This window comes from Mastigoproctus giganteus, chromosome 11, assembly GCF_048544385.1.
Source record: "Mastigoproctus giganteus isolate SK-2022 chromosome 11, ASM4854438v1, whole genome shotgun sequence".
NCBI classification, from domain to species: domain Eukaryota; kingdom Metazoa; phylum Arthropoda; class Arachnida; order Uropygi; family Thelyphonidae; genus Mastigoproctus; species Mastigoproctus giganteus.
The window spans coordinates 67,049,110-67,073,677 of NC_143585.1; the positions used below are offsets into that span (position 1 = coordinate 67,049,110).

The window sequence follows — 24,568 nt, forward strand, 5'->3', positions numbered from 1 at the left end:
CTTCTGATATAGTTACACGTTCGTGTAAGAAGTTCTCTCTAATCGATCTCACCCAATGCTCCAAAGGACAAAATTAAAAAATAAAATAAATCATCAACCGGAAATTAAACGTCAGAAAGTTATCGCAATCTGTGCAAGGACCAAAGAGTTCTTACGGTTATCTGGCAGTGATCCAAGAAAGCTTTAAAAAATATTTTCTTGTTCGTCTTTGGAATCTCCATTTGTATTTGATATCCGTATGTTTATAGTTCCAAACTTATGTAATTATAGAGAATAAATGGCTTAATCTCTTTTCTACAAAGCTCTAAGCCATTGATAATATCGAACGAATATTTGAGACAGCAAGTTCACGTGACTTTATGAAACTTTTAGATGCATACCTTATATGCGTTACGTGCGACATGTTTTTTGAATCGCTCAAAATTCAAATTTTAATTAAATATATATATTTTTTGTCTTTTGGGGAAGATAAATGTAATAAGATAGTCTAGAATAATGCGTGTTCCATTCTTCCAACTCCAAACTTCAAAATTCCAACTTCACGATCTTTATTCAGACGTTGAATCCACTTTCCAGGAACTTCTAATCTACCTGAGATTTCTATTTTGGTATTCTATTTCAATTCGGAGTCCTTTTTCAGATTGCTGATGGTCCCTCCATCCAGCAACGTATAACTTTGGTGTTGTTGACCATACTCACAGGGCAGAGTCTAGTAAAAAGCTGCAGTGAATTTTAAATCCAAGTATTTGTATAATTTTCTTATTGGAAAAACTTGAGTTACGATTTCAAGTGTTAAAAGAAAGAAAGAAAGAAGCGGATAAGCAATAAGTGCCTCCTTATTGGTACAAAATAAACCATCAGTCTGACGTCATAAGTTGTAGAATATATTAGCATAAAAACAAGCTCGGTTGAGCAGTCTGTTTTCTGCAATTGTCAGATCTCGTTCGTAAGGTGTTGGAAATGGCTACAACGGAAACTCCGTTTATTTTCGGTCAAGATCAAGTAGAACAGAAACATGCAAACAAAATGGTACCGAAGAAGATTATCCAAGAGGGGAGTTACGGGTGGATGGTTGTGTTTGGTTCTTTTGTTATGTTCTTTTTGATGACTGGATTCCTAAAGTCATTCGGAGTTCTTCAGTTGGCTATTTTTGACACCTTTAAGGACACTACATCTTCGGAAGCAGCATGGATACCTGGAAGCCTTAATACGATATCTCTAATGTTATGTAAGTCTATATTGTTCCCTTATGATACATCGGATTCAAGAATACTTTCTCTTATAATATAATCAGACAGAATTAGTTTAAAATTGTCTAAAAATAGATTAATGTAGTATTAATATTATTTTTCTGTAATTTGATATCTTTTCACCAGAACGGGGGAAGAAGGAAATGATTTAATCAATGAGAATTAGCTGTATAGAAATTAAAAAAGAATCAGTTTAGGAGCGTCGAATATACCCTTTACCTTTTCAAGACTTTTCTTCACAGGTGAAAGCCAAATAGTTACGTGAAGACAAACAAGGTACTTCAATTATTTAACCCACTTCTTATGTTAATATCGTCTACAGTTTCATTCCTCCCCACCGTTAGTTAAGTGCTGTTGGTGGGGGAGGAATTGGAATTGCTCAATTGGATTCCACCTAAACGTCCATTTTCTTAATTTTTGTTGCTGAATCACTGGGCATTTTGCTAGCAGAAAAGCTTTTATGAATGGCGTGTCAGTTATTAGACGACTTCATATTAATCCTTTCTTCTGCAAATTAGAATATAACGCAATTGTCGTATTATCCACTTCTAAAAACCTCATGCAAATCAGTTCTTGAATCACTTTTGATTAAAGAACCGAATCAAAAGAACTCAATCCATTAGCTTAATAAAGTATCCACCTCTCCATATCATTTTTCTACGCTTAATATTAAGATCCTTATTACTGTTCGTAGCATCTATAGCAGGCACGTGCAACAAAGTGCTGGGGTATTTTTCTAGAGATGTAAGCCATCTTCTCAAAGGTATTAGAGTACTAGTAATTTTTAAGGAAACTTCTCTTTGATTAAAAGAAGTGACCCCACGTTTGACTTCAATGACAGTAAGGAAACTCCTCCCTGGAAGACTTGCGACATATAGATGGTGGGGGGAGAGAATATCCCAGGTATGACAGGCTGAATGTACTTTCAGATTTCGTTCAACTTTATTTTTTTGTTGAATAGGCTAACGAGCGTATCAGTCAACAAGATTATCAATGAATAATAGTTTATTCAGCTGATGAACAGATTAGAGGAAAGTAATTCGCAAAAGTATTTCCCGGGGACTCGTTTTTAACGCTTGCGCAATTCTGTCTGTGGACAGGGTATGTGGCTGAACTCCAGATTATGGGTACACGTTGTCATCGTGTTGAGGGCATGGCAAAATTCGGGACAGATTCAAGCAAAAGAAGTGTGGGATTTTTAGACTTTCATTATTGGCTAGTGAAAAAAAGTTAGGTTAGTTTACGGCAGTAATTCGGGACGGATTCAAGAAAAAGAAGCCACTTCCTCCGGAGGTGTACTCATAAACTGGAGTATAATCGGGTATGCAATTATGAATAATTTTAACAGTTGGAACTCCATTATCACGAAATTTGCATCTTCATCGGAGACTCCAGCATTACCAGCGTCTCTGGTAAAGATGTAAACTTAAGTTTCACTGATCCCTACTCTTTGTTGGATCTATCGGATACTTGTTCAACTTGCATGGGCCTTCCTTGCAACCTGTAGTTGCAAGGAAGGCCCATGGTGTTCTATCGAACTTTTGGAAGTATAGATAGGGACGTGATAATCCCATTATATAAGGCTTTTGTTAGACCACACACTTTGAATACTGTGTTCAAGTATGGAGACCACACCTAAAGAAAAATATCGAGCTTCTTGAAAGGGTGCAAAGACGGGTAACTCGCCTGGTGAGATCGGCAAAAGGGCGTCCTTATGAAGAAAGACTTCGAATATGTGGGTTGCAGAGTTTGGAAACTAGACACCTTAGAGGAGATTTGATTGAGGTGTTTAAGGCTCTGAGAGGCATCAGTAAAATGAATGAGGACGAGATTTTCAAGATGATAAATGATGCTAGAACTAGGGGACATAAATTCAAGTTACGGGGGGGGGGAAATGTCTAGATTGGACTGCAGGAAGTTTTATTTTAGCCAGCGAGTTATACATTACTGGAATAAGTTACCTACATGGGTGGTAGAGGCTGACAGTTTGGGGAAATTCAAAGGTCATCTGGATAGTACCTTCGGGTGAGTGAAACGCATAGGATGATAGGTTTAATTTCCTTTTCTTTTATTAATTAGTTGCTTTTTATTGTTTTATTCGGTTTTTTTTTTGCTAGTGCAGCATAAGCCATAGGCTTTCTTGCACCATGCGGCCATTACTAATATTAACTTGCAGGCACTATCGAAAATGAAACTAGCTGAATTTTCAGCGATGGAAGAGGAGCTTAAGTGACTTCAGTTGAAGAGATGCATCAATTCAAAAGCTGCGCATTGTAATTAAATGTGTGATGGAATTTATTATATACGGTATATCAGAAAAGGCTTTGCAAGCGCGACAAAGATATATCATGCAATGAACACTGGTGTCAGCAATCAATTCTTGATCTAGAGCTCTTAACTGGAGACTTTCAGGAGCTTTTAACTGATAGATTACTGAGACATCTCTATCATTGAGAGGTGCAATGGCTAAGTAGAGGATTAGTCCTGGAACTGTCATGTGATTCAGTACAACCTTTTGATGTATGTGAAAATGGTGACAAAATTTAATGAGAATGGTGTTTCGGACTTTACATTTCTGCTAAATAAGGCAACACTTGAACAGTTGTCAACTACAAGTTAATGACCAGTTAATAAATATGTACCCAAAGAGAAAATCCAAGGTGACATATGTCCTACAAAAATTGCAAACGCTTGTAGTTTTGAACAAAATATTTATTAAAAGAAATTAACAGCCTGATGGGTGGAATCGCTACTGCAGTGAATTATGCAAAACTTTGTACTAATTGCTGGTGGAAAGTTGATGGTATTTTTTTCCTACTCTTCTTTTAAATCATTCGTAATCTCCAATATCACAAATCGTTGTCCTGGCCTTGCCCTAATTCTTTATTCCAGTTCTTTCACCTAAAGATATTCAACCAGGTTATGGTCTGTTCTTCGTGCTGGCCACTGCAATGCCCAGATATCAGTTGTTTCAAGATTTGCGTTCGCATTACTAGCTTTGTGACATTCAGTGTTATTCTCTGAATGTGAGGGCAGCTTCAATAAACTTCCGCAATGTAAGGCATGCAAATGTTCAGAAAATGAGTGTTGGACGCAGTATCTGTGGTTCCATGCACAGCGACTAGTGTAAAGGCCCCCAGACCATTGCACCTATTTCATAATTACGCCCAGGTAGTAAATGTTCTACATGTAGCCTCCATACCTAAACATGTCCATCACACTGGAAGTGTGCGCCGTGACCCACTGCTTCTCAAAACTGATTTGCATTAATCCGCAATCCAGATTCGGTGTGACTGCCTTTCCCGATGTAAGTCGACGATATGTATTTGTTGTTAAATACTTGGGACTGTAATTCTGCATGTCTTGGAAATACAGGTTTGTCTGTGTTGGCGGTCCCAGCTCTCAATCCAGATTCTCTGATGCAGGTGTCTCAATGTACAATTTGCATGAGCCAACTGCTTATGATCTCCGAAAGTATCAATTTTCTTCTAGATGGGGAGGGAGAAGTCTTTTCTAGCTTTCCGTAGAAAGGAATGATTTATGGTCAGAAAGGTATACAGTATCTAATGCAGTATGCACTACCTCTTTAGCACTTCTGATACAATAGGCTAGGGGATAGACACTTTGCGATAAGAGATCTGAACTTTGAGTTAAAGAATGTTGCCAGTATATCAATTAGTTTACCTAAAACCTTCCTTAACTTAATTTTATTTTTATAATCTGTCTAGGGGCTCGCTTATGTGGGGACACTTCAGTCCTGGTCTAATGGCCCGATCAGCAGTTTCTAGAATCATCGGTTCCTATCAGTATTTTAGGCCTACCTAGGTATGACATGTGACTAGAACGCGAGTACAATAGTACATACGTTTGAGTTGCCTATGGTTCGAAACGCACGTGACTACCAGATACGGTTAATAATTAAATTCTTGTCAAAATTATTGGTTGTAAACTGCTCTAATCGGTGTGGTATTTCTGGAGTAGAAACAGAACATTCTATTTTCTGGATTAAACTCGGGACATCTTTTTCTCAAGGCATGTATCCACTCTCACTTGGAATGTATTTCTGAGCAGTAGGCATTTTCTCCATCTGACATCCAACTGTCATTCTTCTCTGAAACCGTTAGCTTTTTCGTTGGGTTCATAGTTCCCGCTCCTGGTAACGTACTATTGTTAATCTAGGTCAATTGGAGGCCAACTACATCCCCCCCCCCCTTTTCCCCTCTTAAATATCACTTTATTCTGGAATACCTGCGAATATTTGGCTCCATAATCTGCTCTTTTGTATAATCACATCCACCTGGTTGAAATCGGACAACCACTGACAAATCGTATTCTCTTAGCTATGCCTGGTCGCCTACAGTTTGTGTACATAATTAAAATGCGATGAGCAAAATATTTTAGAATCTGTATACTGAATTATGAACAGATTCTGTAATCTAGTGATCACTGAATTATGACTAACCTAATATCGCGTTGGCCCACCATTCGCACTGATAACAGCCGCTATTCGCCTAGTCATTGACTCCACTAGATATCTGAAAACGTCCGTTAAGATATGCAGCCACACTGACTACAAGGCTATTTCAGTGTTGAAATAGCTGACTGTTGCCTGTCCATACACCCCACCCCACTCCCCGTTCCAAAACGTCGATATTCAACCCATTCTCAAAGATGTTCAATTTGACTGTGGTCAATCGAATTTAGAGGCCAATCAAGATGAGTGATATGTTCACTGTCTTGCTCGAATCACTCGTTTACAGTGCAGGCTAGATGACATGACTCATTATCGCCTTGGGAGATCCCGTTTCTGTCTGGGATTAAATGAAGCATGGTCTCTTGAGAGCTGTCGTTAGACCTCCCCAGTGATCTATGCGCACCAGGGATCCTAGTTTTTGCAAGCAAAACATACTGCATATTAAGCAACCACAACTACCTGCCTGGATAATGGGCACCATGCACGATGGATCCATGGAATCGTGTTGATTGCACCATACACGGTGTTCCTCAGCGTGTTGCACCAGTTATTTGGACTCATCCTATCAGCACAATCGTTTCCATTCCTCCAGTGTCCAACCGAGGTGTTGTTGACACCACAGCATTTGCCGTCAACGATGTTCAGCGAGGAGGAAAGGGTCTTGGTTTGTCTGCTGTGGAACCCCATACATCTGAGCTTGCGTCGCATTGTCATTTAGGATATTCTTCTTATATTTCCCATATTGTATTGAAATATCAACTCTCGCACAGTAATCTGCTGTTGAGTTCGTACAACGCGCTGTACCCTTCGCTCACCACGAACATCCACCTTGCGAAATCCTTTACAGTTCTGCTGGCGGGAGCTGATTTGATCCGTTCGATACTATTCTTTGTACTCCTTAACCACAGTGGGCCGTGAGCAATCGACAAGGCGTGCTGTTTCCGATATGAATGTCAGTGTGTTTTCCAATGGGGGTTAAAAATCATATATTGAGAAGGATAGAAGAAAATCAAGAATAAATAATAGGCTGAAAGGGGGGGGGGAGAAGGAATTGTACGGGGCGAGTTAGTCCAAATGTATAACTGGAAGGAAAATTTATGGGCAAGAGATCAAAGAGTTATGGCTGTCATGGACGATGTGGCCAAGAACTTACACGATGATGCTTTCTGATATTTTGTATAAAAGCTAAACATAATGACAAACATGCTGTCACCTCCGATTGACACCTTCCATAGAATAGACAACGATGGGATGATGGCTCATGCGCACCGTATTGCAATTAAATTATGATAAACCTAATGGCGCATGTATCGCTTTGTATAACTGTTTTCTGAATAAAGTAATTTAGCGAGGGAAGGTAGACGGAAGTTTTAATTCTTACATTAATGTGTAGTTGAGTTGAAATGCGTGTAGGGTGAGAGGAACGAAATTTGCATTGTTCGTACTTCCGGACTACGCCGGAAATACCCAGAACAATGAATATCTAGGAAAACTAGGTGAGGTGCCATGGGTCTCACCTCAATTATTAAAATATCTAAAAAGCATGAAAGAATTTTACAGCATCGAATGTAGTTCTTGGTCTTGTGCGGATTGCTCTTATGATAACTGAGAGAAAAGTTGAGGAAAAATTGAAGCTAAATGAAGAAAAGAGATGAGCAAACAATTTTCAATGAATGACACCATCTTTAGATTTGGGAGTCCCTGTGGACTTGATGCGAAAATGTATTTCCAATTCACAAAGATCAAAAAGGCGACATGAGTAATTAGACCTATTAGCTTGTCTTCTGTTCCAAGGATATAATGGAATCGCTAGTTAAAGAATTAATCCACCATCTAGACAAGAATGCAGTTACAGCACTGATTTGTTATGCGGCGATCTTGTCTGACCAATTTCATTATATACTATGTTATTGAGTCAAACTGGATGCAAAAATAATCGTCTCAGTTTTCAGATGACGAAGGTTGGCAGGAGGTTAAGGACAGTAATCAAGGTAGTCACTTCAACAAGATCTATAAAAATTAGGTACATGGACTAAAGTTTACAGTCTGGAGTATACAGGTCTGGAGCCCTCCTTTTAGGAAGAACGTGCATTTAGGAGTGCAGAGACGAACAACAAGATAGTGTAAGGAATAAAAGTTGCTCTTAACTTCAGTTCTGCAAACTGCGTAGTCTGGAGATTAGGCACCTGTGAGGACATCTTATTGAAGTGTTTAAGGCTTTAAATGGATTGAGTAAGCTCACTACTGATGGAATCCCTGTCTCTTTCATATCAGGGGACAAAATTCAAACTGAGGAAGGATAGTTGTAGTCGATTGCGAAAATTTGATTTCCATCAGCGTGTGGTCAATTGTTGGAACAAACTGTGGATAGTTCGAATCAATTCAACGGAGAACTGTCCCTATTTGAAGGGATAAACAGATGATTGGGGAGTGTTGGCTTTTTTGGCTGATGCTGTATAAGGTTACTTTCTTGCATTACTACTGATTACTGATACTTGCACTATTAATAACATTTTTTATTGCCCATAAATAGCAATAATTGATGCGCTACATTTAGCTGTAATATAATTTTTACATGTGTATTCTTTCTTCCACAAAGTTAACTTAATTTTTTTCGATTTATTTTAGCTCCCATAAGTGGTTCCCTCATAAAGACATTCGGATTTCGCTCGGTGGCAGTTTGTGGAGGCATATGTGCGGCAATGGGATTGCTGATATCCACGTTCGCTACGTCTGGAAGATCTCTAATAATCAGTATCGGAGTGTTGATGGGTAAGTGGGTAACTTCTGATAATCTAAATGATTTTGTTTTTCAGTCTAATTCCTTACGTACCTCAAATTATTATTGTATTCTTTCAGGAATAGGCTCCTCGTTTTGTTTAACCGCAGGAACAGTTATAATCGGCGAATACTTTGTAAAGAAACGTGCTTTAGCTCTCTGCATCGCTCAATGTGGGGCTGCAGTAGGATCCCTGACCTTGCCTCTAGTGATTGCAGTTCTGGTGGATAATTACGCCTTATCAGGTAGTTTCTTCATAATGAGTGCCATTTATCTACACCTGAGTATTAGTGGGTGCTTGTTTATTCCTCCTGAGCGTTGTCAACAGACTCAGTTAGTGGACGAACACCATCTGAAATCTATTGTTAGTGAATTTCCTGCGATGTCGACTACAAAAGAGAAAACGCAAAATAAAATATGTAAGGTGAAGCTGATATTGAAGGAGCGTTTTGCTTTCCATTTTCTCCGTAACCACATATTTGTTGTTCTGGTGTTGTCAGTAGTTGTGATGGGATTTTCAAGTCCTCACTACCTGCACTACGTTCCCCTTCAAGCTCAGGTCCTTGGCTTTGGAAAAGATGAATCCCGACATCTTCTGACTCTTTCTGCAGTGGGTGACATGCTAGCACGAATAGCGTTCGGATTTCTCTCCGACAAACGCATTTTCCACAGAACTATGGAGTACTTTCTATCTATTTTAGTATCTGCATTCGCTGTCCTTAGCCTTCCCTTTGCTACTACTTATATGCAGTTGGCCGCTGGTGCTATTATTGCTGCCATTGGGACCGGAATTTGGTATAGCTTAATTGCATTGTTATTGGCAGACAACTACGGCATCCAGCACCTTGCTGCCACTTACAGCCTTCTTAGAGTATTCCAGGGTTGCGCTAATCTTGTTTATCCACCAGTGGCGGGTTTCTTTAGAGAGAAATACGGAAATTCTTCGGTCCTCTTCTTCATGGCCTGCTGTATGATGCTGTCATCGGTGTGTGCTGCTATACTACACCTGCTAGTAACTAGGGAGGATAGAAAGAAAAGGAAAAAATAATGCAGGAATGAGACATTCTGAAGGGTAGAATGCCTGCTGTTTAAGTAACTCTTCAATGTACCCTTAGGCTGCAGGACGTCTAACAGAGCGAATTGAGTTCGTTTAAAGTTCAGAGGATGGATCTCGATCGGTAAGAACTGAAGGTAACAGTAGACTCTGACCCTACCCGTGATATAATTTCTCATTTTGGGCTGTTAGCGACTCTATCCTTTCACCACAGGTGAACAGCCGAAAAGGGCGACGAACTGGACGCCTACAATCATACCTGAATCTTCTGTTCCATACTCAAAATGCATTTTATCGTTGAACATGGTTTTGCCCAATCTACTCAAGTATTTTTGATATTTTATCAATGTTTTTGTTAATATGAAGCCCATTATACAATCTGTTAATGTAACGTATATTTTAAATTTGATGTCCCTGTGTACGTATTTGAATACAATGTTTTTTATTATAGATGATCATGTTCATTTGTTGTTGATGTTTTCAGTAAATTGAACGTTCTTGATGTGTAGTGTCAATTAGTCAAGATTTCTCCACTACCACTGGTACACATCACAATTGAAAAAACACTAAAACTGTATTTCCATTGCTACTTGCAATTCGTGAATACCTTTTCATCTATAACTGAAAACGATGCTGCTTGCTTATTGGAAGCCATTTCTACAAATGACGCTTCCACAATAGTAAGAAGAGATACCAGTTAAATCTCTTCCTACTATTGGGGCAAACCTAAATCAGTGCTCATCCTGTCAGACGAAACTTAGGGTCCGTCATTTTCTGGTTGATTGCCCTTACACTCAACCATCCGGTCTAACACTCTTCAATCACTCCAAGCTGAACATCTATCATGATTTTCCTCACATAGGAAACGAAGAATGTAGAACTTTTGATGTATCTAAAATATAATCTGTACAGGAGCATATAATTTAACATCTGACTATGTTGCCTCTAAATAAAAAGACAATTTGGCCTCAGTAACTCTTGCGTCGTTAATACCAACAGCAACAACTAGTTAAACAGATTCAATAATTTGAACTCCTTTTTTGGACACTACTCTAAAAACAATGGCACTTTGAAGACTGCACATTAAAGGAGTTGATAGATTTCTTTAAAAGAATGATTTAATATTTTGCAAAAGTTAGGTATACTTACTAGCAGTAACCTGTTTCGTTGGAGCAATGTATATGAATTCTTAAACACCGTCTTGCCTTAAGTGAAATCTTACCATAAAATCTGAGTACGTTGTGGTAAAAAAAAAAGACAATCCGTACAGCTCTACAACGATGCATATTAGTCAAGGGATATTGCTCGTAATCTTGCCAATCAGACACCTCGCCTGAGAACCACCCACCACAAAGCTTTCTACGCGTACTCAACAACCCATCATTTCGCTACGTGCAAAATGTTTGATTATAACCAATATAAAGACCAACAAATACATCACTACTTCAATAATATACTCAAAACAGTTCCCATACTTTATAATCATAGAAAAAAACCCATAAATCTCGAAAGTTTAGCCCTCGCCTTAAAGGTAAATTATGGCTCACTAACAGATCTTCGTTCGAATATTCCCTCCTCTCTATAACTTCAGTTTTTAACCAAACTTTAGCCGAAAACTGTAAATTCATCCATTCGTCTACAGCATCTCTCAGACATGCTAATCCCCCAAGATTAAGTTCATACTTATTCATACTGTCACGATTGTTATAACCATTAATCCTTACCAACCCATAAAATTGCTGACCATCGTCATCACTGCCATCTCTCGGGACTTCGCATCACCTCCGACATTAACGTAATGTATATACAAAGAAAACCTTCGTACACCACCTGGCCGGGATGACGCTTTTGCCGACCAACTATTTACGTAGGTTTCCAATTAGAAACAAAAGAGCAGCAGGAGGCTACTTACTATGCATGCAATACAGCGCACTTAACTGCTGAAATATGCATCGTCCTGAAATGCAAATAAAATTACTCATTCCTATTAGCATAATTCTTACTTCCAACGGCCAGAGGTTTTTGTTAGCTCAGGGCCAGGTTATGGAGCAGTCGTTATTGTAATTTGCCGCCGTTCAAATCGTGGGGACCCCGGCTCAGTAGTAATAAATATAAAAACTACTAGATGTCGGAAATCTTAGCTGTTCTGTTATGGCACAGGGAAAAGTGTACTGCTTTAGAGTAGCAAACCTTCTGCAAGTTCCTGTGACGCTATAAGTCTCGTTACAGAAGTTCTGTTATCACGCGAATTGCTCGTGTTTGCTGTGGTAAACACGAGTTGTTAGTGGGTAATGGTATATGATTACTGAAACACTATCGCTCTGGGTTTTGTCACTGGACTTTTATTATACTAATCTGTTTCTTTCATGCGTTCTGCACTCCACAGAAATGGGACTAAGAGAATGCTTTGTGTTATTAGTCAAGAGGAATTTTTTCTCTTTCCCAAAGTAGTTTTGGGTTGCCTAATAATTACTGGAAAGCGCAAGAAGGTTTAGAGAAAATCCATCCATTGCTAGTCAAGGTGATGGCAGTGATGTGAATTGAGATCAATCGTGGCCAGCTTTGTTAAGTTGCAATGAGTTAAACCAAGGAGATGTTTAAAATGAAGATTTTATTGATGCATATGCTCTGATTTATTCCGTCCTCTTCGATGATCAAATCACTAGAATAACTGAAGGCCTAGTATCGATTTATGACTTTAAGTGAGTGTGTTGATCTACTCCAACATTTATCGATAATGTAAAGCAGCCGTGCGCAACCTTTTTTTTTTTTTTTCAGGTCGTTCTGTATTCAAATCATGTTTTAGTTTCTGAACCTCAAATGTATACCGAATGCAAAACGTTAATGGGGCTATTAGACTTCTAATGCTGTAGAAAAGTGTTAGTTCGTATTGAAGTAAGAGGTCAATATTATATCGTAGAAAACTCAAGTCTCAATTAAATATTTCAAGCCTGTTTGCATGTGCGAAGATTTAGTGAAAAGCAGTGGAACCTGATGCCAGTTCACAACGATGCTTATGGAAATATCTGTATGAAACTGCAGGAGCAGTGTTTGTAAGAGGAATCGTGGGTGAATCTTTATTACAAAGGAAAGGAGTTTGCAGACCATTTGGAAGTGGAAAGGATGGTTAAAAGCCATATTTCTTTCAAAAGACTTGGATCGGTTGCACATATGGACCCAAAAATAAAAACTCAATTTTACGGCTTCTAAATATAAGCTTATGCCTATTAACATTTGCAAAGGCGCATGCTGCAAGAAAGCAAGCTTATATAGTATCAAAAAACCCCTTATTTCACCCATCCACTCGCTCCAAATGTTTGTCAAGTTCTGCCTTGAATCTATTTAAGCTATCAACTTCTACAACGACAGATGGAAGTCTGTTCCACCAACCACCCGCTGGCCAAAGGCAAACTTCCGTACATCTGTCCTCCAACTGTCTTTCCTCAATTTGAATTTATGCCCTCTCAGGTGATTATTCTGAGCAAGAGGAAGAATCCCATCCGCATTGAACATGCTCAAACCATTCGAGGCTTTATACACATCAATCGGATCACCTCGCAGGTGCCTAGTCTCCAGTTACTGTAATTTGCAAGACTTAAGCCTTTCTTCGTAAGAGCAACCCTTTGTTTCATTCACTAATCTTGTTGCCCTTCTCTGTACTCGTTCCAACAGCTCTACATCCTTCTTAAAATGAGGCCTCCAGACCAATATACAGTGCTCAAGGTGTGGCCTGACCATTGCCTTATACAAGGGGATAAAAGTAAAGTGCAGCCATTATCAACCCACTGCAGAATGGAAGCCTCCTCATCAATTCATGCTGAGGGAAATGGACCATAATCTGCCACGCTGGTCCAGTGCGGGTTGGCAGATCGACCGTATTCAGCAGTCAGGGGCTTGAACCCCGGTCTACTCAAAGAGCGTGTGCTACTGCACTCCCGCTCAGAGGGGATAATCACCTCCTTATCCCTGCTAGAAAAATTCCTGTATATCATTGACAAGACACCATGAGCTACTCTTGCAGACCGTCTGCACTGCTCAGAAAACTTCATATCTGCCTGCACAATTAACTCCCAGGTCCTTTTCATTCTCTACCACTGTCAGTATGGTACCACAGAGTTGATACATTACTCAGTGATTATTGCTTCCCATATGTAGTACTTTACATTTGTCAACGTTAAACTTCATTTGCCACCTCTCAGCCCATCTGCTCAACTTTTCTAGATCCTGTTGCAGCAGTGTACTGTCATTAACATTACCAACCTTCGCATCGTCTGCAAACTTGGACATTAAGCCTAATATATCAATATCATTTAAAAATACAGAAAACAACAATGGACTCAACACAGAACCCTGAGGGACTCCACTAATAACATTTAGTCCACGAAGAGCAGTGTCCTTTGATTACCACTGTCTTCTCATACTCAACCGTGCCTTTATCCATAGCAGCAATTTTCCTCCAACGCCACACAGCTCCAATTTGTTTAGCAGTCTTCCATGTGCAACAGTATCAAAGGCTTTTCTAAGATCCAAATATATAATATCCAAGTTATTCTTTGCATCCAGTTCCTTTTGACTACATCATAGTATCCAATCAAATTAGTCACACAAGACTTCCCCTTAACAAACTCATGTGTCCGAGCTATAACTGAAGTCTTGTCTAGCTGATCCTGCAATGCTTCTTTAACTAGTGACTCCATCATTTTACCCGGAACAGAAGTTAAACTAACAGGTCTGTAATTACTTGTGTCAGCCTTTGATCCTCCTTTGTGGATTGGAGTCTCATTTGCACATATCCAGTCCATGAGTACCTCCCCTGAGTCCAGGGAAGCTCTCATAATTATGGCTTAGGGTTTGCCTACTTCCTTTGCCGCCTCCTTTAATATAACTGGATAGATTCCATCGACTCCAGATGCCTTTCTTGTGTTTATCTTCAATTTCTCCTCCACTTCAGTTATTACAAGATTATCTAGCTTACTGCCAGAGTTGAATACACCTCTGGCATTCCCCTCCCTGAATAACTCGTGTGTGAATGTCAATGCAAAATGTACATTTAGTTTGTTAGCTACCAGAGCGGGATCATCAACAGTTGAAGCATCGATATCAAGTGGACCAATATGATTCATCCCCTTCCTTCTAGTTTACATAAGTAAAGAACTCTTTGCTGTTTTTTTTTTTTTTTGCATTCCTTGCCAAAGATTTCTCGTTATCTGACTTCGCCTGCCTAACCTCCTTTGTAACTTGGTAACAGACCAGCTTATATATATATATATATATCATAGGTTTATATGTCATCTGTTAATTTATATGTATCCCTGCATTTTTCTTCTGTTATAGGTCTAGTTAGTTCATCTGACATCCATTTAGGCCTAAACCTTGAACAATATTTTTGTTGGTATGAAAAGCCTAGTAGCTTCCAAGATAAGTTCTTTGAATGCTTCCCATTTTGAATTTGCTGTTGGTAACATCATCAGCTGGTCCCACCGTATAGAATTTAAATATTGTCTCAGATCACCAGTCACCTTTACGAAAGAAAAAACCCTTCCTTTTACCCCTGATGATTGTTACCTCTTTGAGTAAACCCCACTTCAACACTGATCACTGCCACCTAGTGGTTCATTTATCTGCAGATTCTTAATGCATGAAGAATCCCTACTGATAATCAAATCAGAGTTTTTTACTCCCTCTAGTTGTCTCCCGAACATGCTGATTTAGAAAACAATCATCCAATAAATCCACAAAAGCCTTGCTAGTGTGTGTGACCAACCCACAAATTCCAGTCAATATCTGGGACATTAAAATTCCCCCATTATAAGACTGATTTACTGGCCCACTCTTTTTCTGCACAATTGCTCATCATACTCATCCGATTCATTAGGACTATAACAAACACCTCATTTTTCCCTTCCCAGTGCTTATGTCACACCAAACAGACTCAACATTGCATTGTCCACCCACATCAATTGGATGCACTTCCTTAGATTTAGTTTCTTAACTAACAGCATAACACCCTCTTCCCTTCCTGTCCTGTCTATCCTTCCTGTACACTTTGTACTCCCCAAATTCCAGTTCTGCACAGATTATGTCTGACACCACGTCTCTGATATCCCAACAATGTCTGCCTTTGATGTCTTGACTAGCACTTCAAGCTCATCGAATTTATTAACTATACGTCTAGCACTGGTGTACATGCAAGTATACATGCACCTGTTTCTACTTTGTTACCCTAACACAGCCCATGCATTTACATGTTCCACTGACTCCCAGCAGTCCTGGAAATTCCCATTTCCTTGCTTTCCAGGCTGCTGCTCAATTGCATTTCAATAGAAGTAGTGTAAGAATCACTTACCTCTGCCAGCGGCTACTGTTAATCTATTAGTCCGTGTATCCCCCCCCCCAAGATAGCAATTTTCCGACCCACCTGACTATGCTTCGATAGCATCAGCAAATATTCTTGCACCCTTTCTATTTAAGTGTATCCCATCCCTGCAGAAGCAGTCTCTCCTGTTAACAAGCACAGACCAGGCTGAAAAAAAAAATTCTACCCCTTGAGCCTTGCACAATCTTTCCAGAGCCGAATTGATCGACAGGGCTCTCATCATATACTCCCTCCTATCGTGTCTGGGCAGAATGGCAGACACTTTCATATTCAACCCTAATTCACGGCTTTTTTTCAGCATTGTCTTTTACTTGTTAATTAATTCTGCCAGTCTCCTACTCTTAATATCATTAGTGCCAACGTGTACAACAATATCACCCTTTGTGCCCTTAAAGGATGATATCTGCCCTACAACGTCATCAACCTTTGCCCCTGGCAGACATACCCTGGTCCTGTTCCGCCTATCCTTTTTTGCACAATGTTCCCCGTTTCCCTGACAATTGTCACCAACATATAGTGCCTTTGGGACCAGCGCATTCTGCCTTGAGGGCTGCCGCTGTGTTGCGTGATGTTCAAGTGAGGAACAGATTTGAGGAACAGATCCTGGAGTCAAATAAGCTGGTGGGGAAAGGAAGCTAAAAGGGGATGAAGACGAAAAAGACTGAAATGCCGCGAATCAACCCGATATTATCCATGCAGAGTAAACGGCAGCGGTTAGAAAGGTACATGGTATCTACATGATTTATAGGATTTTGCTAGTAGGGAGATGGACGTCATTATCCCTCCATATAAGACGATGATTATACCGCATCTGGAAGGCTACTCAGGTCTGCAATCCAGAAATCAACTCTGTTCTGAAGAACAGCATAATTGGACAAATAGACATCTAGGGGAGATTGATTTCAGATGTACATAGCACTGAGAAGGATGTATAAAATGAATAAGGAAGGTGTCCCTCGCAGGTGAGATGAAAAAAGGGAGGCCCAAATATAAAATCAATGGAAGTAACAGAAGAACTGGATCTCACGGACATCAGCAATGAACAGCGATTCTGGTTAACTTCAAAAAGGAATTGAGTGATTATCTTCTGGGAATAGGAATTGTATGAATATTGAGTTCTATTTTATTTGGCTCATACAGGAAGTCTGCTTCCTTGCACTATTTGGCTTTGTTAGTAAAGTATACTTTATTTCTGATTATTGGACATTTGAGTCCATTCGCGGCGATATTCCTTCACCAGTTACTACACAGATTAATTTCTAGCTTGCACAATTTCAGACACTCCTTTATTTATTGAATTAATTGAAGTAATAAAAATAAATAAAATAAATAACACAATTTAAAAAATAATAATAAAATAAAACAAATTAATTAAATTTAAAATAAATAAATAAAATGAATTCCAGCACTCGGTATCAGTCAACCACGACTAACACGGACTTCTAGAAAATTAAACAAAAAAAAAAAAACCACACTAATATCTATATTGTATCTATTAAATAATATTCTTTGTATTGAACATATAAATATTCAAAACCTTTATCAAAATTGGAAAATTTCTCTTAATATATATCTGTATTCTTCGTATAGCGGGCACTCATATAGAACATGCTCCCAACTCTACCATTTTGAACTAGGTTCCAGAATACTGGACCTAAAACTGACTCTTGTGGACACCCTCTATCTATATCCCTTTTATACTCGATGTTGAGATCTAACCAAAATCCTTCTTCCACATAAATAATTTAATGGCGCAATATAACAAATCAGGACAATTAATCGCCCGCAGAGATTGAAGGACGCTCTCAAACCACACTGTGTCGAAAGCGCCTTCAAAGTCCACAAACACAGCTAACACATTTACTAGAAGAGAGCCTATAATAAATTACCAATTTATTTATAGCATCCTCTGCAGAACAGTTTTTCTTGAAACCGTACTGGTAAGGAAAAGTTACATTAGCAGTGTTAAACAAACTGCAATCTTAATAACAATCTTTCGAATATCTTGCCCAAGTTAGCTAACAGAGAAATAGGCCTGTAAGCTCACCTGGTTTATGAATTAATTTTAAAATGGCAATCTTCCAGAAACCTGGGAAAGATTCCCTCCACATAACACTTATTATACATTTTTTTAGAATAATTCCAGGGAAAAGTTGAACAGCTTTAACTATACTGCTATTTTCCACCATATCTAAACCCTGTGTTTTACTACAATTTAACTTAGAAGTTATCAATATCAAATAAAACTGTTTGGAGGACCACAAACACTATTTTCACTCCTAACACTACTTTGCACAGTATTGTCATCAGCTGCACAATCCACCCTAAACGGTTTATCAGTGATAGCCTGAACTGTTGATGTCCAATTGTTTCAGTGTTGCCAGTTCTCACGGTATAAATCAATTATTAACATTCAGTTTGTTTCTTGTTAATTTAGACAAGACCCCAAGGGTCATTATTCCCTAAATCTTTCCATGCTTTCATCTTATGTTTATATATTGATTTATGATAAAGCTTCCTTTTCACTTTATACAACTCTTTAAACCTAACAGCTTCATTGAGACCCCATACCCTATACCTCTGATACGTTTTCCTTAAACTGAAAACTTCTTTCCTTAAGTCAGCTAACTCATTAGGCCACCAACGTACTCTTCTATACACTTCCTTCTTTTTGGTTGCAAATAATGTTAAATAAAATGTCTGCACATAATAAGCATATTCTATTACACTTAGGTTATTAAATCATCAGCTCAATAAGAAAACCTGTCATTCAAGAAACTTTAAATTGGGACAACTTATTCTTTTGTAATTAAATCTGTTACATTCATTAAATATCTCCTGATCACAATCTATTTACCAAAGATAAATTGAACAAAATAGCTCCATAATCACTATTAGTGTAATCAGTGACTACATCCCACAGAAAGTTTTCTATCCAAAAGCTGAGACACCAAGGCAATTATCAATATTTCAAGAGCCAAATGATTGAAGCGTATAAGGCAACCAGAGCAACGCACCTAACAGTGTATTATCCAGTTGAGCATTATGAATCCCAGTTAATTTGTCTTAAGCGCCAGATGGCGGAAAGGGTCTTTGTGGTAGTAAAATGCTCCCGAAGGACAACTTGTCCCAAGTAATTTCTAGATCCTTGTGATATTCAACTTTCTGTATAGGTTGACCGGTCTGCGCGTAGCACAGTGGTATCGTCACCGTCCTCTATACCGGATGGAAAAGGCCCGGGTTCGCTTTAATGGGCTTTTTTCATTCCGTGGCTGAGTTAGTCGGTCTCAGGCGTAGATTGCAAGGTTTCCCCCCAGAAACGGATTTTTTCGTCCAGAAAACAGGCAAATCGACCAGAGAACACACGCAATTTACAGACACAAATTACAGGTTTATGTAAGAAATTATGGGTGACCTTAATATAAATTTTGTATAGGTTGACCATTTAAGAGTATAGTGATGCTTTGCTTTTTATGCTTTCGGGAGAAGGACATCTGGGCCGTTTTGAGAGGGTTTATTTTAAAACCAATCGAAGCCAGGAAGTTGGCCAGGTTAGTTAACTGTTGTGGCTTGTAGAGTAACTTTGTGCTCGCTGACACTATTGCTGGACGGAAAGAACATTTTCATGTCGTCCGCGTAGGTCAGGATATTATTGCAGATTGAGAGGAACGGATCCAGGGCTGCAGCGAGAACCCCTCCTTGCGGAACTCCTCAATTTAGTGTGGAATTGGTGCTGAAGTCTTCATGCTTAGCAGTAACGTGTCTCTCTGTAAATAATTCCTGCAGGAGTGCGCAAGTTTCCAGTAATGCAATAGTGGGACTCCAGGGAGTGGAGAAGGGGTTGAATTGCTATATTGTAAAGGGGTTTTAATGTCCAGGAAGAGGATATACATCTGGATAACAACCTTATGTTAGACTTCTTGCCCGGCTTCGGGTTAGGCGTTGGCTTTAGACACCTTTATGAAGCTACCAGAAGCCAATTTCTAGTGTTGCGTTGCTCTCTGACGCATAAGGATGCCCTATCCACAGATGACTTAAACCCATATGATGGCAAAAAAATTAAGAAGTCTGCTGACTTCATTATGAATTTTTACATTCAATTAGAAAAGGGACCTGGATTCAATGCCAGTTTTTTTTTTAGTATCGTTAAAGTGTATTGAAATATCCTTGATTTTTCAAGTGTATATGAACTTTAAACTGCACAAAGTTATGTTAATGTATAATAATGATGTAGGCGCGTATGGGCGTCAGTCCAGAAAACGTTTTAACATATGGTTAAATAAATGAGAAATAATGGTACCATGAATTTTTTTTTGTTGCAACAAAAGGTCAAACTCTGATGTATAAAATGTAGGCAATCAGTTTTATGGCTGATCTTAAATAAAAGTTTACTTCGGCCTCTTTAAGTTTTCAACAATTCATTTTAAATACAAGTTTACTAATCGTAAAACGTTACTGATTCAAATAATTCCAGTGATCCATTTTACCTAACCTCGGGATAAATGGATCATTTTATAACTGCCTCTACTTTCTAAGAATGAGATTTTTTTTTTCTTATTTTTATAAGAATTTAAGGCCACGATTTAATGCTTCACATAATAAATTATAAGTTTCATATAAGCGAAAATACTACGATTAAATATCCAGACATTGCCTTAATAATTAAGCAAAGGTTAAAAGAAGTACAAAACAAAATTGGCAAATACTAAAAGTACCCTAATAAACATATTAGGGAAGAAACGTAATGTATATTGGACACCTGATTCGAAAAATGACCTAGAGAAACCGTTAAAGGAAAAATGCAAACTGAAATAGACGTCCCAGACAATTATGGATAGGAAACGTGAAGGAAATGACCGCGCTGAAGCGCAAGAATTTGCAGATTGGTTGAGAAGAGTGGAGATTCTTGGTAGCCAACTTGAAAGGAGACTACACACAATGGATGGTTATAGTCTCGTGTGGAACAATGTCGCGTTTATTCTCAGCATACTTCAATACCTGCATTGAAAGAGTATTTCACTTTACTTGATGAACAGAAGATTTCAACTATGAAATGGAAAAAATAAACATTTACAAAACTCAAGAAAACTGACGATATCACTTTAAATGTCATTATTTATATTGCGAAAGAAGTGAATCAAAGGAGTATTATATAAGTGGCATTTAATTTCAACGTCTTATATAAGGTCATACTAGTCTATAAGATAATTTACTATGGGCATATGAAATCAAAGATTGGAAATTTTAATTTGTACTAGCACCTACACAGTCTAATTTGAAGAAGCATTTTTGTTCCACTACAACAGTCCACCCCAAGACAAAAACTAGTTTTTCTTTCTAAACCTTAGATTTTCATCCCGAAAAGTTCACTCACTATAGCACACAATCTTCCACTGCATATATAATCACGTCGGATGTAAATATTGTACAGAACACGCTCTGTGTACTCCGACTCGTGGCCTTGGCTGCTTTCGATTGTAAACAACCGAATTGTTTGTTCTAAAGCAATTACAATAACTTGGTAAACGGCAAGACCGCTAAAGCCAAGAGGAATCTGTGTATTGTCCCTAAATTGCGTGTAGTTTGTATATTTTACAGGATTCGAATCAAGCACTCCCTCAAGACCTAACTTGGCCACAATGTGAAAATAAATCCCATAAGTTCCTCACATTGGAACGGAATTTACCAGACTTCTTCCACACGGGGCGGAAGAGGTCTGGTAAAAATGATACTGAACAACGATCTTTTAGTTTTTCAATAACTGAAGCCTGTTTAATAAAAGTACAGTTGGCGATTGAATGCCTTTAGAATAACTAATTCATAGCTAACATACATGATCGTAGTCACTTGTGCATTTAGCTCTTAGTATTAGCTAACTGGACTTGTTCAAATCATTCTATCAACAGATTCTGTTAAAAACCACTTGCGTATCTTGCTTGAATTTACCCATTGACAATGAATCTAATTTGGCAATACCAAATAAATTCCACCAGAATAACGCATCTAATCTACAACGAACGTTTCTGCCAACAAATATTGTTGCAAACGGAAGTTGTGGAATTTTAAACCACTTAGAATTTCCATCAAAACCTAAGTGCTCTGGAGGTAAAGTTGCTCCTGGAGATGTTTTCATCTAAAATTTCAAACGTCCGTTATATAAAAGTTGCAACAGAAAATAATCTCCTTTTTATTTGTTTCAAAGTTCTGCCAGATTTGGCTCATATTGGGAGCAGACACAATAAAAAGAACATAAAATTCCCTACACATGACTATACACTTCAATAAGTAAAGAAAGAGCCAAATATAACTCACTCGCTTTCATCACTTTTGACATAATTCAGCGAGTGCTGACACTCGGTCTTCCTATGCTCTGCCTTTCCACAGAAGAAGGCGAATAAAATTAGAAATATAACTGGCTAGCGGTTGGATGCTTGTTCCCATTTTTCTTTATTGGGTGCACACACACACTCGTATATATTCCCTTCGGAGACTGAGCTTTAAAATATAAGAATTGCTGGTATTTGTGTGACCTCATGCTCCATAATGTGTACATAGAAGCAAAAGTAGCTGGAGACTTCAAGATTCTTCAGTAGTTGAACCTTATAAATGTAAGGATTGCTGTTTGTGGTATTTGTTTACCACTTTGCATATCCAGAACACCTGCAGCAGCCAAAATGGAGCAAGGAAAACAAAATGGTCACTATAGGTAGTTTTATTCGCTTTAGAAGTAAAAGTAGACTGCCACCAGAAGATGAGAGCATTTTTGTAATGTGGATTTCTACAGTTGCCACTCATCTTTTAAATTATCTGAACTTTTAATACAGAGGGGCTAGCAGTTCTAATGAAAACTCAATATATAACTGCTTGTATAATATACAAAATATCTATGAGAAAGGGTTTTTCATCCAACATGTTTGTTGGATGAAAGACCAGAGTTTCTTGGAGAAAGACCATGCAACTCTCACGTGAGACAGACTAACCAGCCGTGTTGTGAAAAAGGCCATAATTTTTCTCACTGGATGGGTTCCGAACTCTGGCCTTTCCTCCAGTGTGGGAGAAGTCCCGGATTCGAATGCAATTTCCCTAGTTGAGAAAAGAATAGTTCAAAAAGGAAAAGGTATTATTCATTCTTTGTATGTTAATGCCTAAGAAAAATTATCGGGTATTTTGTAATGCCCTAGAAATTAGTGATAAATAAAGCTAGAAATAGCATGCGCATGATTTCGAAATCATGCGCGTTTTCGAAATCATGCGCGTGCAGTTTTATTGTAATAAAACTGTAAGCAGATTAATACACGCGCCATTGATGAAAACGATAAATGAATAATGGATCTGTGCTACAATATAATGAATTAAAACGAACATGTTTCCACAACGAAGGTAGATTAAATTCGCATTATTATTTTCACGTTACTTCAGCCAGTTATATAATGTAAATTTAAGCGTTATAATAAAAACAAGCTCCGAAACAAATGTACTGTTTGCCTAAAATGTGGCACCCGGGTTAGGATCACGTTTACTTAGCAAATTAGGACGTAAAACAACCACTCTTATAGTTAGTGTAATTTAAACGGACGTTATTCACCCGAACAAAAAGAAAGTTGAAGCTAATTAACAGAATTATGCACTATGTAAAGTCTGCGTTGACAACTTGAGTTGCAAACATAATTCTGTTAATTAGCGTTACAAGTGCCAGACGAATATCCAATTAAGTTAGGGTAACACATTGGGCATTCTGCGTGGAATATTACATTATGCCATTAATTTCCTTTTCACTAAGAGTAGATATTAAGAATATAAAAGAGTCATTGGAGATACAGATGGAACTGAAATTTGTATACTCCATAACGTCAAATATTGACCGTTCAGCTGCATCCTTTGCATTGCCAAGGATCTCTCCTATTCTGTTTTGCTGATATTTAGAGTAGGGACTCGTTTAGCAGCACGTGGACGTTTGTTTATAGCCAATCGGGTTCCTTTTCTTTTATTGCCATTCATGCATTCAATATCTTAACGTGTTTTTCTTTTTCTTTGGGTTATGTTTACATCTCTTATCGTATTTCTTTTGTACTCTCTTTTTCTTTTCTTCTCCTTTTCGTATTACTGCCTCAATCTCAAGTGTCATTAATTATTTCTTTTTCAAAGACTCCTTTTTTTTTCCCTTCTGACGTTATTCTTTCCACGTTTCTCCATCCATTTCCCCTCTCCCTCTCTTTTCATTAAAGCTCACTAAGTGTGTACAGGGGGAGTTTCAAAGGTTAGATATATATTTTTTTTCATTACATTCGAACAAAAGTTTCAAGGCAAACATCGATGGTTTGTACTTGTGTTTCTGAATTCCTAAAGTTTATCTTAAAAGAAAAGATTGTCGAGAAACAAAATGTTTATCCTCGGGCAATCTTAAGAAGAGAGTTGTAAAAACAAGACCCCAATCACACCATCGTCCTCTAAGGGAGATTAAATATACTCAGCTGCCATTCCCTTCCTTCCACTTCCTTATTGGCGTACCTAACTCTTTGCTTCTCTCTCTCTCTTCGGCTAGTGTCACGTGACCGAATCGTGTTCGTAAAGCTTTTCCTCTTCTCGCCTCCTCCACTCTACTGCTAATCTAGCCGCCATATGACTCCTGAAACCC

General features: G+C 38.4%; 1 protein-coding gene across 1 annotated transcript; it reads left to right on the forward strand.

Moving 5' to 3' along the window:
- The first annotated feature begins 933 nt into the window (after nt 1-933).
- Nucleotides 934-9,551, forward strand: LOC150078084 (monocarboxylate transporter 12-like). The gene is made up of 3 exons (XM_090384458.1): nt 934-1,228; nt 8,353-8,496; nt 8,584-9,551. Exons 1-3 carry the CDS (start codon nt 961-963, stop codon nt 9,549-9,551), a joined length of 1,380 nt encoding a protein of 459 aa, XP_090240584.1. The 5' UTR covers nt 934-960.
- Nucleotides 9,552-24,568: the final 15,017 nt, after the last annotated feature.

Excerpts from the sequence above, each read along its gene's own strand:
- LOC150078084 (XM_090384458.1), top strand. The coding sequence starts at position 961 with ATGGCTACAACGGAAACTCCGTTTATTTTCGGTCAAGATCAAGTAGAA. Across the intron at positions 1,229-8,352 it reads TACGATATCTCTAATGTTAT|CTCCCATAAGTGGTTCCCTC; the intron begins GTAAGTCTATAT and ends GATTTATTTTAG. Across the intron at positions 8,497-8,583 it reads CAGTATCGGAGTGTTGATGG|GAATAGGCTCCTCGTTTTGT; the intron begins GTAAGTGGGTAA and ends GTATTCTTTCAG.